Source organism: Artemia franciscana, chromosome 10 (genome assembly GCF_032884065.1).
Source record: "Artemia franciscana chromosome 10, ASM3288406v1, whole genome shotgun sequence".
Lineage (NCBI taxonomy): Eukaryota > Metazoa > Arthropoda > Branchiopoda > Anostraca > Artemiidae > Artemia > Artemia franciscana.
In genome coordinates this window covers 43,940,771-43,955,737 of record NC_088872.1, presented here as the reverse complement: position 1 = coordinate 43,955,737, position 14,967 = coordinate 43,940,771, and the positions used below count along the sequence as shown (strand labels likewise).

General features: G+C 34.1%; 1 protein-coding gene and 1 long non-coding RNA gene across 2 annotated transcripts in view; one reads left to right on the top strand and one right to left on the bottom strand.

The window, feature by feature from the left end:
• Positions 1-14,798, top strand: part of LOC136032231 (uncharacterized) — a 250,742-nt gene extending 235,944 nt beyond the window's left edge. The window contains exon 4 of the long non-coding RNA XR_010618687.1: positions 13,239-14,798. This is a non-coding gene — a long non-coding RNA (uncharacterized LOC136032231). The remainder of the gene's footprint in view (positions 1-13,238) is intronic.
• Positions 1-14,967, bottom strand: part of LOC136032230 (zwei Ig domain protein zig-8-like) — a 196,307-nt gene that overhangs the window by 158,140 nt on the left and 23,200 nt on the right. The window contains exon 2 of the mRNA XM_065712449.1: positions 12,124-12,284. Within this exon, the coding sequence (XP_065568521.1) occupies positions 12,124-12,284 (161 nt within the window). The remainder of the gene's footprint in view (positions 1-12,123; positions 12,285-14,967) is intronic.

Sequence of the window (14,967 nt, the reverse complement as noted above, 5' to 3'; positions counted from 1 at the left end):
CTCATATCTACGTACTTTTTATCAAATCTGCCATTCATAAGTGAGATAGAGCATTGAAAACCTTAATTTTCATGCTCATGGAAGTATAATCATGGAAGCATAAAACGGTATCATGGTGATAATTATGGTCCAAAATCCTTAACTTGAGTTTTGCAAGATTACCTTCCCATAAATTCCATCATCTGCAAATTCAATGGCTCACTGGAAAACTTTTGCTCATATCTAAGTACTTTTTATCAAATCTGCCATTCATAAGTGAGATAGAGCATTGAAAACTTTACTTTTGGTGCCACTGCTTTAGAAGAAAACCTTGGAAATATGAAACAGTATCATTGACATAATTATGGTCCAAAATCCTTAACTGGAGGTTTGGAAGAACAGCACCCTTATGTTCCTCCTCCACGCCCCCTTAGTAAGTAAAAGTAAAAAGTAAGTAAGTATGATGGCACTACAACCTCAAAGTCCAAACCGGCGATACTGATCTTTGTTTCAAGACCCTTCATTCAGGAAGTGTAATGGTAGGCTGAGGCCAGTCATCCTGTGCTTTCGCACACCCTTTCCTGCTTACCTTCCCCAGATTTCTCCAGGTACCCATTTAGAGCTAGCCCCCTTAATACGCTACGCAATTGAAGTCCTATACACACTAATATATTAAACTACATTATTAGAGGCGTGGTTCAGTCACTACAGAACTGGATTCAAAGTATATTATCATGCGTTAGACTCTAGCCTGGATTTTTTTTTCAATCATAGTATGTCCCTTCTTATGATTACTTCTAATAATCCACTATTTTGCAAATGTGACGCACTCATTTTTTAAAGCATACCCCGAGAAAGCTCATTTTAGACCTATTACTCATATTTACGCGCTTTTTATCAATTTTACCATTCATAAGTACCATATAACAGTAGATATGACATTTTTGGTGCCACTTCTTAAGTGGAAGAGGTTGGAAGCATAAAACGGTACTATTGCAACAAAAATGGTCCAAAGTCTTTAACTGGAGGTTTACAAGAACCCGTCACATATACTCTCCCGCCAGATCCTCTTAGTAAGTTACATAAGTCCCCTACTCATCTTCAAAATAAAAGACTATTGCGAAAACAAATTATTTAAAGCTAAAAACTTTTCAACCAAAAACCTACCCATAATTAAGCTAGAATGATCAACAGTTTTGAATTGAACCTTCAAACTTCACTTCACAATGAAGCCTGTGTGCTAGTTCTAACGGACGTAATTGAGGGGAAAGGAAGTTCTTGTCCCCTTAGTTTTTTAATCCTACCTAGATTTTGAAAAACACCGTTTTTTGGTCATTTCATTGAAAAAGGTAATTTTTTCATTTAAAAAAAAAGAGGAAATAACCGAAAGTGCACTCTTTGGGAATGTGCTATCAAGTCAAATTTATAAAAATGATTAGGTATAAATATAAGCTTTCAAATAAGCTTTTAAACAGCTCTCTTTTGTTACAGTAGCCTTCTAGTTTCTGCTAGTCAGTAGGCGATTTACAAAGCCCTATCTTCATCATGTTTTCTTCAGGCGAATTCAGCCGAGTAAAAACAGGTTTTCATCGAAAAACAAACGTTCCTGAAAAATATTTATTGTTTTGTGAAGTATGGATAATAAACTTTATGCTATAGACTTAAAGTTTTTCGTAGCTCTCAAGGTTATGTGCAGTTTTTCTAGAGGTGTCTTATCTCAACTAGATCGGCGATAATTAAAAATTATATTAAAAGTAAGTTTTCAACTGAATCTAAGGGGTGACATTAAAACTTAAAACGAACATACATTATTCCGTATAAATAAAAAAACATCATGGCAGCGTTGTTTCTACATTAAATCTTAATCAAAAACGAAATAGATTAATTAAAAAGTTTTTCCAGGAAAGTAAAAAGTGCAAGTTGAAACTTAAAACAGATAAAATTATTGATTCACAGCCTATCTAATATATATCAGTAAAATTAGTACAAATAAACAACTACTTATGTTTCCCTATACTTCTAGGATTGTAGAAAACTAGCGCTTTACTGAAAACACAAAATAATATAGGAGTCTTGGTACAGTATAAGCAAACCAATTAAGGACACAGAACAAAAATACAGAACAAAAATATTTACAGAACAAAAATATTATCAATCCCTGTTAGAATCAATCCCTTTTAAAGTAAAGCAACAATCTGTTTAAGATTGTTGCTTTATTTATTTTTTTTTTCGTTTAATCTGATATTACTTCTGCACAATAGCTCAGTTGAAAGACTAGCTCTCGTTTTGGTTCTTAAACTTAAAACGAACAGAAATTACTCCGTATATAAAAGGGGCTGTTCCCTCCTCAACGCCCCGCTCTTTACGCTAAAGTTTGACTCTTTCTCTCAACTCTACTTTTTAAAGCAGTAAAAAATTTAGCGTAAAGAGGGAGCGTTGAGGAGGGAACAGCCCCTTTCATATACGGAGTAATTTCTGTTCCTTTTAAGTACTAATATCGCTCCATACTTTCAGTTAAAAAAAATGTTTTTTTTTATATTTAATTTCAGAACGTTTTTGAATCAATGTATGTTTTGATTTTGGCTCTCCGCACATGAATATTTAAAACGAAATTTGTATATTAGTTTAGTTTTATAGCTAGATGGATTTCTCACAGTTTTGATCGGATGATTTTGAGAAAAAAGGAGCGGGGGAGTAGGCCTGGTTACCCTCCCATTTTTTGATTATATAAAAAGGCAACTAGAACTTTTGATTTTTTGCGAAAGTTTTTATTAGTGAAAAATATACGTAACTTACGAATTAACTTTCGTAACGAAATTATATATTCTTATATTTTTATTACGTATATGGAGGGTTCACCCCCTCGTCAATGCCTCGCTCTTTACAATAAAGCTTAAATTTTGTCCCAATTCCTTAAGAATGACCCCTGAATCACAAAGGCCGTAGAATAAATAGTTGAAATTAATAAAATTACATTAGCGTAAAGAGCGAGGTATTAGGAGGAGGTGAATCCCTCGTATGCGCAATAATTTCTGTTCGTTTTAAGTTTAATACTGCTCCTTGCTTTCAGTTGAAAAAAAACTTTTTCATATATATTTTTTCATTGTTTTTTAAAAAAAACGCTAAAAAAAATCCTGCGCCCCCTTCATGGAAATTTTCTTTCCCCATGGCGAATTCCTCCATGGAAAGTTCCCCCCGCATAGCCCCCTCCCCTCAACCCCCCCCCCCCAACCAAAAAAATACCCCTGAAAGCTTCTGTACACTTCCCAATAACCATTACTATATGTAAACACTGGTCAAAGTTTGTAACTTGCAACCCCTCCCACGGGGACTGTGGGGGAGTAAGTCGTCCCCAAAGACATGGTTATTAGGTTTCTCGATTATTTTGAATAAAATGGCTATCTCAGAATTTTGATCCGGTGACTTTGGGAAAAAATTTAGCGTGGGAGGGGGCCTAGGTGCCCTCCAATTTTTCGGTAACTTAAAAGGACACTTGAACTTATAATTTCCGTTAGAATGAGTCCTCACAAGAAATTCTAGGAGCACTAGGTCGATATGACCACCCCTGGGGAAAAACAGACAGAACAAATAAACACGCATCCGTGATCTGTCTTGTGGCAAAAAATTCAAAATTCCACATTTTCAAACAGTTCGTGGTAACGAACTGTAGTAAGGAGCGACCCGTCTCAATAGTAACCAAAACTCTAAAAAATGGAATTTTGATATCAATTGCTACATCAAAAGAATCGCATTTTAATGCTGATTTTAAATATATAAGTTTAATTATGTTTAATATTACCCATCAGTAATACTAAACACCCATCGAGCCTGAGTAATACAAATTACCCATCGAGCCTGAGAAAATTCGCCTTGTTTTAGAAAATAGGGGGGAAACAACCCCTAAAAGTCGTAAAATCTTAACGGAAATCACACCATCAGATTCAGCGTATCAGAGAACCCTATTGTAGAAGTTTCAAGTTCCTATCTACAAAAATCTGTTGCTCCTACCTACAAACAACCTATCTGTGGAATTTTGTATTTTTGCCAGAAGGCAGATCACGAATGCGTGTTTGTTTGTTTGTTTGTTTGTTTGTTTTTTTTTGTTTTTTTTTCCCAGGGGTGATCGTATCGACCCAGTGGTCCTAGAATCTTGCGAGAGGGCTCATTCTAAAGGCAATGAAAAGTTCTAGTGCCCTTTTTAAGTGACCAAATAAAATTAGAGGGCACCTAGGCCCCCTCCCACGCTAATTATTTTCCCAAAGTCACCAAATCAAAATTTTGAGATAGCCATTTTATTCAACCTAGTCAAAAAACCTTACAACCATGTCTTCGGGGACAACTTACTCCCCCACAGTCCCCGTGGGAAGGGCCGCAAGTTACAAACTTTGACCAGTGCTTACATATAGTAATGGTTATTTGGAAGTGTATAGACGTTTTCGGGGGGATTTTTAGGCCTTGGGAGGGCTTGATAAGAGGGGATATGTTAGGGGAACTCGCCTTGGAGGAATTTGTCATGGGGGAAAAAAATTCATGAAGGGAGCGCAGGATTTTCTCGTGTTATTTAAAAAAAAAAAAACAATGAAAAAATAAACATGAAAAGGTGTTTTCAACTGAAAGTAAGTAGAAGCATTAAAACTTAAAACGAACAGAAATTATTACGCATATGATGGGCTCACCTCCTCCTAATATCTCGCTCTTTACGCTAAATTATTTTTAGTAATTTCAATTATTTATTCTACGGCCTTCGTGATTCAGGGGTCATTCTTAAGAATTTGGGAAATATTTAAGCTTAAGTGTAAAGAGTGAGGTACTGACGAGGGGGTAAACCCCTTCATACACGTAATAAAAACATGAGAATACAGAAGGTCCTTACGTAAGCTAATTTTTAAGTTACGTATATCTTTTACTAATAAAAGCATTCGACAAAAATTAAAAGTTCTAGTTTCCTTTTTCAGTAGCCAAAAAATCGGAGGGCAACTAAGCCTCCTCCCCCGCTCCTTTTTTTCTCAAAATCATTCGATCAAAACTATGAGAAAGCCATTTAGCCAAAAGAAAAAATAAACATGCAAATTCCATTTTAATTATTCATCTGCGGAGAGTCAAAATCAAAACATGCATTGATTCAAAAACGTTCAGAAGTTAAATAAAAAAAAAACAAGTTTTTTTTTAATGGAAAGTAAGGAGCGACATTAAAACTTAAAACGAACAGAAATTATTTCGTATATGAAAGGTGCTGCTTCCCCATCAACGCCCCGCTCTTTACGCTAAAGTTTTTTACTGTTTTAAAAAAGTAGAGTTAAGAGAGAGTCAAACTTTAGCGTAAAGAGCGGGGCGTTGATGAGGAAGCAGCACCTTTCATATACGAAGTAATTTCTGTTCGTTTTAAGTTTTAATGTCGCTCCTTACTTCCCGTTAAAAAGACTTGTTTTTTTTTTTATTTATTGTAGATAGGAGCCTGAAACTTCTATTGCTGGGTTTTCTGATACGCTGAATCTGATGGTGTAATTTTCGTTAAGATTCAATGAATCTCAAGGGGCGTTTCCTTCTATTTTCTAAAATAAGACAAATTTTCTCAGGCTCGTAACTTTTGATGGATAAATCTAAACCCAATGAAACTAATATATTTAAAATCAGCTTTAAAATGCAATTCGTTTGATGTAACTATTGTTACAAAAATTCCGTTTTTTAGAGTTTCGGTTGCTATTGAGCCGGGTCGTTCTTTACTACACTTCGGTTTTTAAACGAACTGTTTTAACCACGTTAACCACTAACTGTTCGAAAAAATGTCATGACAAGACAAGTTCGTAGACAAGTTCGAAGTAAAACCATCTCGATATTATTATGACTATAGACTGGCTTTAGAATTTGTATCATAGCTTGAAATTCACTGTTGTATAGCGAGAACCAACCGGATTTCCAGAGTTAATATTATGTCTTATTTGATCTTCATTTTAAGTAATATTTACTAAAATTTATTACAATTTATAAGCATACTTATTACAATTTAAGATTGTGTATAACTCACTATTGATATTGTAGTTGGTAAGATCAAAATAATACCTGATAAATCAATCCACTATTTCTTTATGCTGCTTAATTACTTTGCAGTTATTAAAAAAGTATTTAATTTTACGCTTGCGTTTTAAAATAATTTTATTTGTATACTGAAAGTTACTGATGTCACAACTGGTGTAAGACTATCAAAGCTTTATAAATAAGTTTATTGTTGTCAGGCCACATACTTATTTTTGACTCCCAAATCAATATTCCTGTTTTTTATACTTGACCTTTGGGTTTTCAGTAAAGCGCTAGTTTCTTATAATCCTACAAACATAGGGAAACATAACTAGTTGGTTTATTTCTACTAGTTTTATTGATATATATTATATAGGCTGTGAAGTAATAATTTTTGTCTGTTTTAAGTTTCAACTCCGCTCTTTACTTTTCTCGAAAAAATTTTGTTTTTTTTAATTAATTATAATCAGGAAACAACTTTTTAAATACAATATCTTAAAAGGGTTTTATAGATACCGTGTATTGTATCTCATGATCTAGAATGACCCGGCTCTATAGTAACCAAAACTCTTTTGGTTACAAGATTCAGTTGGTTACAAGAAAACTCTTTTGGTAAAAAAGAATCAGCTTAGTATGCTGATTTCAAATATATCAATTTCACTAAGTTTAGCTTTATTCATTAAAGGTTACGAGCCTGAGAAAATTTTCCGGATTGTCGAAAAAGGGGAAATACCCCCTAAAAGTGAAGTGATCTTTGTGAAAATCACACCATCAGATTCAGCGTATCAGAAACCCTACTGTAGAAGTTCCGAGCTCCCAACTACAAAAATGTGGAATTTTGCATTTTTTGCCACAAGGCAGATCACGGATGCGTGTTTATTTGTTTTTTTGTTTTTTTTTCCCCAGGGGTGATCGTATCGACCCAGTTGTCCTAGATTGTTGCAAGAGGGCTCATTCTGACGGAAATGAAAAGTTCTAGTGCCCTTTTTAAGTGACCAAAAAATTGGAGGGCACCTAGGCCCCCTCCCACGCTAATTATTTTCCCAAAGTCAACGGATCAAAATTCTGAGATTGCCATTTTATTCAGTGTAGTCGAAAAACCTTTGGGGACGAATTACTCCCCCACAGTCCCCGTGGGAGGGGCAACAAGTTACAAACTTTGACCTGTGCTTACATATAGTAATGGTTATTGGGAAGTATACAGGCGTTTTCAGGAGGATTTTTTTGGTTGGGGGGAGGGGTTGAGAAGAGAGGGATATGCTGGGGGAACTTTCCATCGAGAATTTGTCATGGGAAAAGAAAATTTCCATGAAGGGAGAGCAGGATTTACTAGCATTATTTAAAAAAAAAAACAATTAAAAAATAAATGTGAAAAAGCTTTTTCAGCTGGAAGTAAGGAACAGCAATAAAACTTAAAACAAACAGAAATTATTACCCATATGAGGGGCTCACCTCCTTCTAATACCTCGCTCTTTACGCTATAGTATTTTTAGTACTTTCAACTATTTATTCTACGGCTTTTGTGATTCAGGGGTCATTCTTAATGAATTGGGATAAAATTTAAGCTTTAGTGTAAAGAGCGAGGTACTGACGATGGGGCGAATCCCCTCATATATGTAATAAAAACATGAGAATACAAAAGTTCTTTATGTAAGCTAATTTATAAGTTACGTAAATCTTTTACCAATAAAAATATTCGTAAAAAATTAAAAGTTCTAGTTGCCTTTTTAATTAACCAAAAAATCGGAGGGCAACTACGCTTCGTCCCCCGCTCTTTTTTTCTCAAAATCATTCGATTCAAAATTATGAGAAAGCTATTTAGCCAAAAAAAAAAAAAAAAATATGCAAATTTCGTTTTGATTATTCCTCTGCGGAGAGCCAAAATCAAAACATGCATTGATTCAAAAACGTTCAGAAATTAAATAAAAAAAAATCAAGCTTTTTTAACTGGAAGTAAGGAGCGACATTAAAACTTAAAACGCACAGAAATTACTTCGTATATGAAAGTGGCTGCTACCTCATCAACGCCCCGCTCTTTACGCTAAAATTTTTTACTGTTTTAAAAAGAAGAATTGAGAGAAAGAGTCAAAAGAGTTGAGAAAACGAACAGAAATTACTTCGTATATAAAAGGGGCTGCTTCCTCATCAACGCCCCGCTCTTTACGCTAAAGTTTTTTACTGTTTTAAAAAGAAGAGTTGAGAGAAAGAGTCAAACTATGGGTCCTGCGGGGTGCTAGCTTCCCTTTTATAGTAAAATAATGTTTTCTTTGAAGCATAAAACATTACACTCTTATACTTACCGTCACAAAACGTAGAGTGGGAAAACCATCGTTGGCATTGTCAGAGAAAATCTTATGAGTGGGAAGGCAAGTGTTTCGCGAAATTTTTTCATATCAACGTCTAAATGGAAATATTTGGTCTTATGTTCATTTTTTTAGGTGTTTATTAGTTAGCTGTTACAAACAACGGGCAAGGAGTAATTTGGGCTAATTGTAACCACAATTCTTTAAAAGGTAGTTTTGCTGACAATATACAGAATTTAAAGATTCGGTTTCTCTATTGTAATTCCGATTTATAAGCTTTGATAAATTTAAAGTTAGCCAGAAAAAGTTTCGAGCGTGAGAAGTTTCGAACCTATTATTGAAAATGGTGTGAACCACATCCATAAAGTCAAGTGATCTTGATAAAAGTTGTAGCATCGAATTCACCATATTAGAGAACAATATTATGTAGGTTGCAACCCTCTAACTACAAAAATGTGAAGCTTCGTATTTTTTTCTGGAGAAGGAAGATCACGGATGTCTGTGTAGTCGTTGACTCATTCTTTTTCCCCCTGGTGTGATTGAGATAAAGGTCCTAGGATAACAAGAGAAGACTAATTAGAAAGTTAATATGAAAGTTCTACAGACTTTTTAAGTAGCAAAAGAAATCGTGCCACAGTAAGATGGCGCTTTAAGCCATTTTGTGATAGAAAACAACAATTCTAGCCCTAAAGATGCCAAAAAGCTACCGAGTAACGACTCTAATATTTTCAATCAATTTAAAGTTATGAAACAAACTATGTAAGAAGCTTTCCAGCTTCGTAGGCAATAATGCTGCACTGTGACGCACTCATTCATTAGGATGCACATAGGGCATGTAAAAAAAAGTTTAATGTACACACTTATTTTAAAGCTTCATTTTTAACTAGTCTTAGTCGTTTGAGCCTTGATAAAATATGTGCAGAGCTGCACAGTTGCACAATAGCCATCATGGAGGAGGGTCGGTGGACTTTTGCACAGTTGAAAGGAGTGTGCTTGAAGCCTCAAAAAGTGCGCTTTTATGTCTCAATATCCTGACTCCTAACCTATGAGCCTCTAATATATATAGAAGTAGATTTGAAGGGGGCAGAAATTAGTCTCTAATCTCCCTTGATTTCCGGATGTGTGTTCGGAATACGCCCATAATATTGGTGTCAGTGATGATTACGCCTCTCTAATTGAAGAAATTGCTTTTATAGGTAGATAGGTAGGTAATTTTATTCAAAACAATACTTAAACGAACAGAAATTAATCCGTATATGAAAGGGGTTGTTCCCTCCTCAACGCCCCGCTCTTTACGCTAAAGTTTGACTCTTTCTCTCAACTCTACTTTTTAAACAGTAAAAAACTTTAGCGTAAAGAGCGGGGCGTTGAGGAGGGAACAGCCCCTTTCATATACGGAGTAATTTCTGTTCGTTTTAAGTTTTAATGTCGCTCCTTACTTTCAGTTAAAAAACTTGTGTTTTTTATTTAACTTCTGGACGTTTTTGAATTTATGCATGATTTGATTTTGGCTCTCCTTAGAAGAATAATTAAAATAAAATTTGTGTATTTATTTTTTTGGCTAAATGACTTTCTCATAGCTTTGATCGAATGATTTTGAAAAAAAAGGAGTTGGGGAAAAGCTCTAGTTGCCCTCCAATTTTTTGGTTACTTAAAAGGCAACTAGAACTTTTAATTTCTTACGAACGTTTTTATTAGTAAAATAGTAATAAATAATAATTAGTAATAGTAATTAGTAATAAATATACGTAACTTACGAATTAACTTGCGTAACGAAATTCTATAATTGTATATTTTTATTACGTACACGAGGGGGTTCGCCCCCTCGTCAGTACCTCGCTCTTTATGCTAAAGCTTAAATTTTGTCCCAATTCCTTGAGAATGACCCCTGAATCACAAAGGTTGTAGAATAAATAGTTTAAATTACTAAAAATACTTAAGCGTAAAGAGCGAGGATTTAGGAGGAGGTGAACCCCTCATAAATCCAGCGCCCCCTTCATGGAAATTTTCTTCCCCCATGAAAAATTCCTCCGTGTAAAGTTCCCTCCACATAACACCCTCCCCTCAAACCCCCACCCCACCAAACAAAAAAAAATCCCCCTGAAAACGTCTGTACGCTTCCCAATAACCATTACTATATGTAAGCACTGGCCAAAGTTTGTAACTTGTAGCCCCTCTCACGAGGACTGTGGGGGAGCAAGTCTTCCCCAAAGACACAGTTATAAGGTTTTTCGACTATGCTGAATAAAATGACCATCTCAGAATTTTGATCCAGTGACTTTGGGAAAAAATTAGGGTGGGAGGGGGCCTAGGTGCCCTCCAATTTTTTCAGTCACTTAAAACGGGCACTAGAACTTATCATTTCCGTTAGAATGAGCCCTCTCGCAACATTCTAGGACCACTGGGTCGATACAATCACCCAAAAACAGAAAAATAAACAAATAAACACGCATCCCTGATCTGTCTTCTGGCAAAAAATACAAAATTCCTCATTTTTGTAGATAGGAAACTTCTACTGTAGGGTTCTCTGATACGCTGGATTTGATGGTGTGATTTTCGTTCTACGACTTTTAGGGGGTGTTTCCCCCTATTTTCCAAAATTAGGCAAATTTTCTCAGGTTCGTAACTTTTGATGGGTAAGACTAAATTTGATGAAACTTATATATTTAAAACCAGCATGAAAATACAATTCTTTTGATCTAACTATTGGTATCAAATTTCCGATTTTTTGGAGTTTTGGTTACTATTGAGCCGGGTCGCTCCTAACTACAGTTCGTTACCACGAACTGTCTGATGACATGAGCTGACTGGGAAGTATTCTGAAACTCATGAACAAGATTATTTGAATTTCGCGTGTCATAATAATGATAAGAAGAACCCAAGCTTAAAAAAAAAAATCATTAAAAATATCAGGCCCTAAATTGTGTAAACACTGATATACTAAAATACCATGCTCAAGTACTACCAGAATTTAAATGGGAACATTCCTTATTTTTATATTTATATACATTGCTTAATGCGTTCTTGTTTCTTGGGGGTGTTGCTTCATTACTGGTATCCGTGGGAAACATCCCTATAAAAATATTTGCTCAAAAAGCTTGGCTTAAGACCGTGGAAACAATGACCTATAATTAATTTTCTATATTTCAGGCCCATCCTTTAGCGGGGCATTTTTTCAAGGATGATTGTCAGTGCTGAAGCACTATTTACGAATATTAAACTTGAGTGTAAAACAGAGAGTTGAATTTAGTAGCCCTCCTTCAAATTCAAGATAGCATTTGACCAAGCAGCCCAATAGAGTCAACAGAAGCCGACATTTGAAAGAAACGATGTTTCGATTACAATATATGCAACAACAAAATCTATAACAAATGCCGATTCTTAATATGCAAAATTTATTAATTTTTAAGCCACTCAGTGAAAGCTATTACCACGCAAAATCAACATAAATTTGAAATAGGAAGAATTAACCCCATATATGGGGGAGGGGAGCAATCCCCCCCATAAATGGGGAAATGGAAAGACTACCTGGTTAATATTTCAAACGGGTTTAACATATTTTCTGCCGTTGTTTAAATGAAAGGAAAACCATGTTATTTCTAAAACATAAATTCTCATCATTATGCTTAATGATGTATTTGTGTTTTGATACTAATTTAGCCTTTTCTTTTAGAATAAGGAGCACCATTCATCGGTATGTGTGGTTTAATTCGTCTGGTAAATATTCCTAGGAAAATAAAAATATGCTTTGATACTGGCAAAATGAAATAAAAAAATGGGCTAGACTCCTATTTAAAACTTGGAAGTTTAAAAAATTAAATGTCACCTTTCGGTCGCCTTGTAGTCTAACTTTGCACTGCAGATAAGCTGTTTGTCCTGCAGCAACTGTAGAGATTGTTGGTAAAGAAATATCAAAGCTTGGTCCAGTAAAATAATCTCTTGTTGCTTCCAATTCAGAGCCTCCCTCATTCGTGTATGCTAATGATACTAAAAATAAAATTATAATAAAAATGTTTTTGTTTCAAAGGGGTAATATTTTGATCCCTAATCTGTTGTACTAAGCAATATAGAGACCAGTAGTGGAAGAGCAGGGTGCAGGTTATCTCCAACATTGGTAACCCCGTCCTCGGTATTCTGCAAACATCTTTTTTGCATATCTTCATTGAATATATATATATATATATATATATATATATATATATATATATATATATATATATATATGCATATATATATATATATATATATATATATATATATATATATATATATATATATATATATATATATATATATATGATTGTATATACTTTAAGCGAGCTATTTCTAACAAGGCAACACAGTTTTAAAAATAACACAATTTAAAAGGTTGATCCAGAAGTCTAAAGAATAAATGAGAATAAAGCTTGAATTTTTATTTTCGAAACGATTAGAATACTTTTAAATTAGAGATGTTTTTATTCATAGAAGTTTCGCTTCATTTGCAAAACAAATTTACCTCCATATTTTCAAGCTAAACAGAATGCAAATTAAAGTCGTTCTGTTTTGTTTTGTTTTTTTTTTTGTTGTTGTTTTATAGGGAGCCTTTATTGTGATTAGTTTTTAAAAAGAATTTAAAAAAAGAAATATTTTCAAAGGAACGTAAAGAATGATGTGAAAACCTAATATAAGCTGAAATAAAGTCAGATAAGAAGTCAAATTTAGAAAGAACCAAAATTACTATGAATGAAAAAGTAAGTAAAACCTGAAGTAAAACCTGAGCCAAGCAGACATAAAATGAATAATCAATTCAAGCTGAAAATTCACTGAAATTACCTAAAGTTTTCAATGCTACTACCCCCCCCCCTAGACTCTCTAAAGGCCAGAGTGATGTTTGTGCTTTACTAAAACGGCTTGTATTACATGGAGCTTCATAAAGTTAATACAGTCCTCTTTTTTTAGGTCCCCTTTATCCAGTCTGTAGATGGAAATTTCAAATTGATCAGAGAAAAGCAATTTTGGCCTATTTTTGAGAAAGGGAAGGTGACAAATCGACGAAGCGGCTTTTTTTAATTTTCTTTATTATTTTAATATATTTTATTCTCATATATTTAAAATCAGCATAAAAATCCGATTCTTTTGACTTATCTATTTGTGTCAAAATTGAGCCGGATCGCTCCTTACTTACAGTTCCTTATCACGAATCGATATTAGTTTGTATGAAAATTCCTGTTTTTGTAGTTTTGTTTACTATTGGTCTGAGTCAGTCCTTACTTACAGTTAGTTACCGCGAACTGTTTAAAAATGTTGACATCATTTTCAAAATAATATAACTGTAAACTTCGAAGCATTCTACAAACCAAACTTGTGAACTACTTTTTAGCTCAAATTACATTTTTATTAAAGTACTTCAATGAATAAATAAAAGACTTCAAAGAAGCAGATGCAACTAATAATCTTAAAAGCATTTCAGAAATACTAAGGAACTCAAAGTTATTTTCAAATAATATAGCAGTTTGTCATCTTCGAAAATCTCTCAGGCCAGATTTAAATGAATTAATATCAGTTAAATTGGATTCAAAGCAGCGAACTAAAGAGAGTCGAGCAAGTTATTCAGATATGCCAGGTTTTAGATCTGGAAAACTTTAATTCAAAGTAAGATATTTTGCACTTGAATCCGGCGAAGTGATTAGTCGAATTAGTATTAATTTTGTTAGTTTGATACTATTAAAACAAATTAAAGTTTTATAGGACTCAAATGTTAGACTATGTTATTCAGGCATTTCAGATGTAAACTTGAGTCAGATCTTAAGGCAAATTTATTAATTACCGATTAGGCAAATAAGCCTAATGGCAGTTTTAAAAATGAGCAGAAAGCGATGTTTTGTTTTCAAATATTGAAGGATCAAATCCAACCTATTCCGCATCAAAACACTGATTAAGGCACTAATTCCAGCTGAAAACACCTAGACCTACTCAAAAATATTTTGTAAGCTTCTAATGCTAAAGAAAACTTGCTATGTTCATTCCTTGATGATTTTGGTCGGCTCCAAATTAAAATTCTCATAGTAACTATTCTTTCTCTGTTATGAGTTCCAATATTGTTCAAATTAGTTTGCAACGTAATTGGTGACGGTAAATTAGCTACAAAACGGTAGCCTTCGTTTCAACTTAATACCCCTTAGCCACTCTAGAAGCATTTCAGATACGCATTTTCTACAACCTAAATAAGCATCGTGGAAGGTGATCTTCCACGTTTCACGTAAATTTGTTTGAACTTTTTCTACCCTTGCATGCCTTAATCATACCAAGTCCACTTTTATTGCGCTGTTGCCCCATATTTCAAAAATACTTTCAGATCTTTTGATAGAACTTTCTTAACCATAGGACATATTTTAACTGGTAATGAACAACAACAATTTCATCCAAGTTTAGTAATATTTCCACTTGATACAAAGCGTTATAATTGAAACGCTGGCCTGAAATCTAAACCATCTTGTTTTCAAACCACATGTAATTAAGTTAACGGGGATCAAACTTGAGGGGTCCGCAACTCAAAATCGATTGCAAGTGGTTACAGTAAAAAAAACAAAAAAAAACAAATGGATAAACAAGATATTTCAAGGAGTAGAACCTAAATAATCTACATTATCAAATTTTTTGTCTTAAGACTAATCACGAGCTCATATCA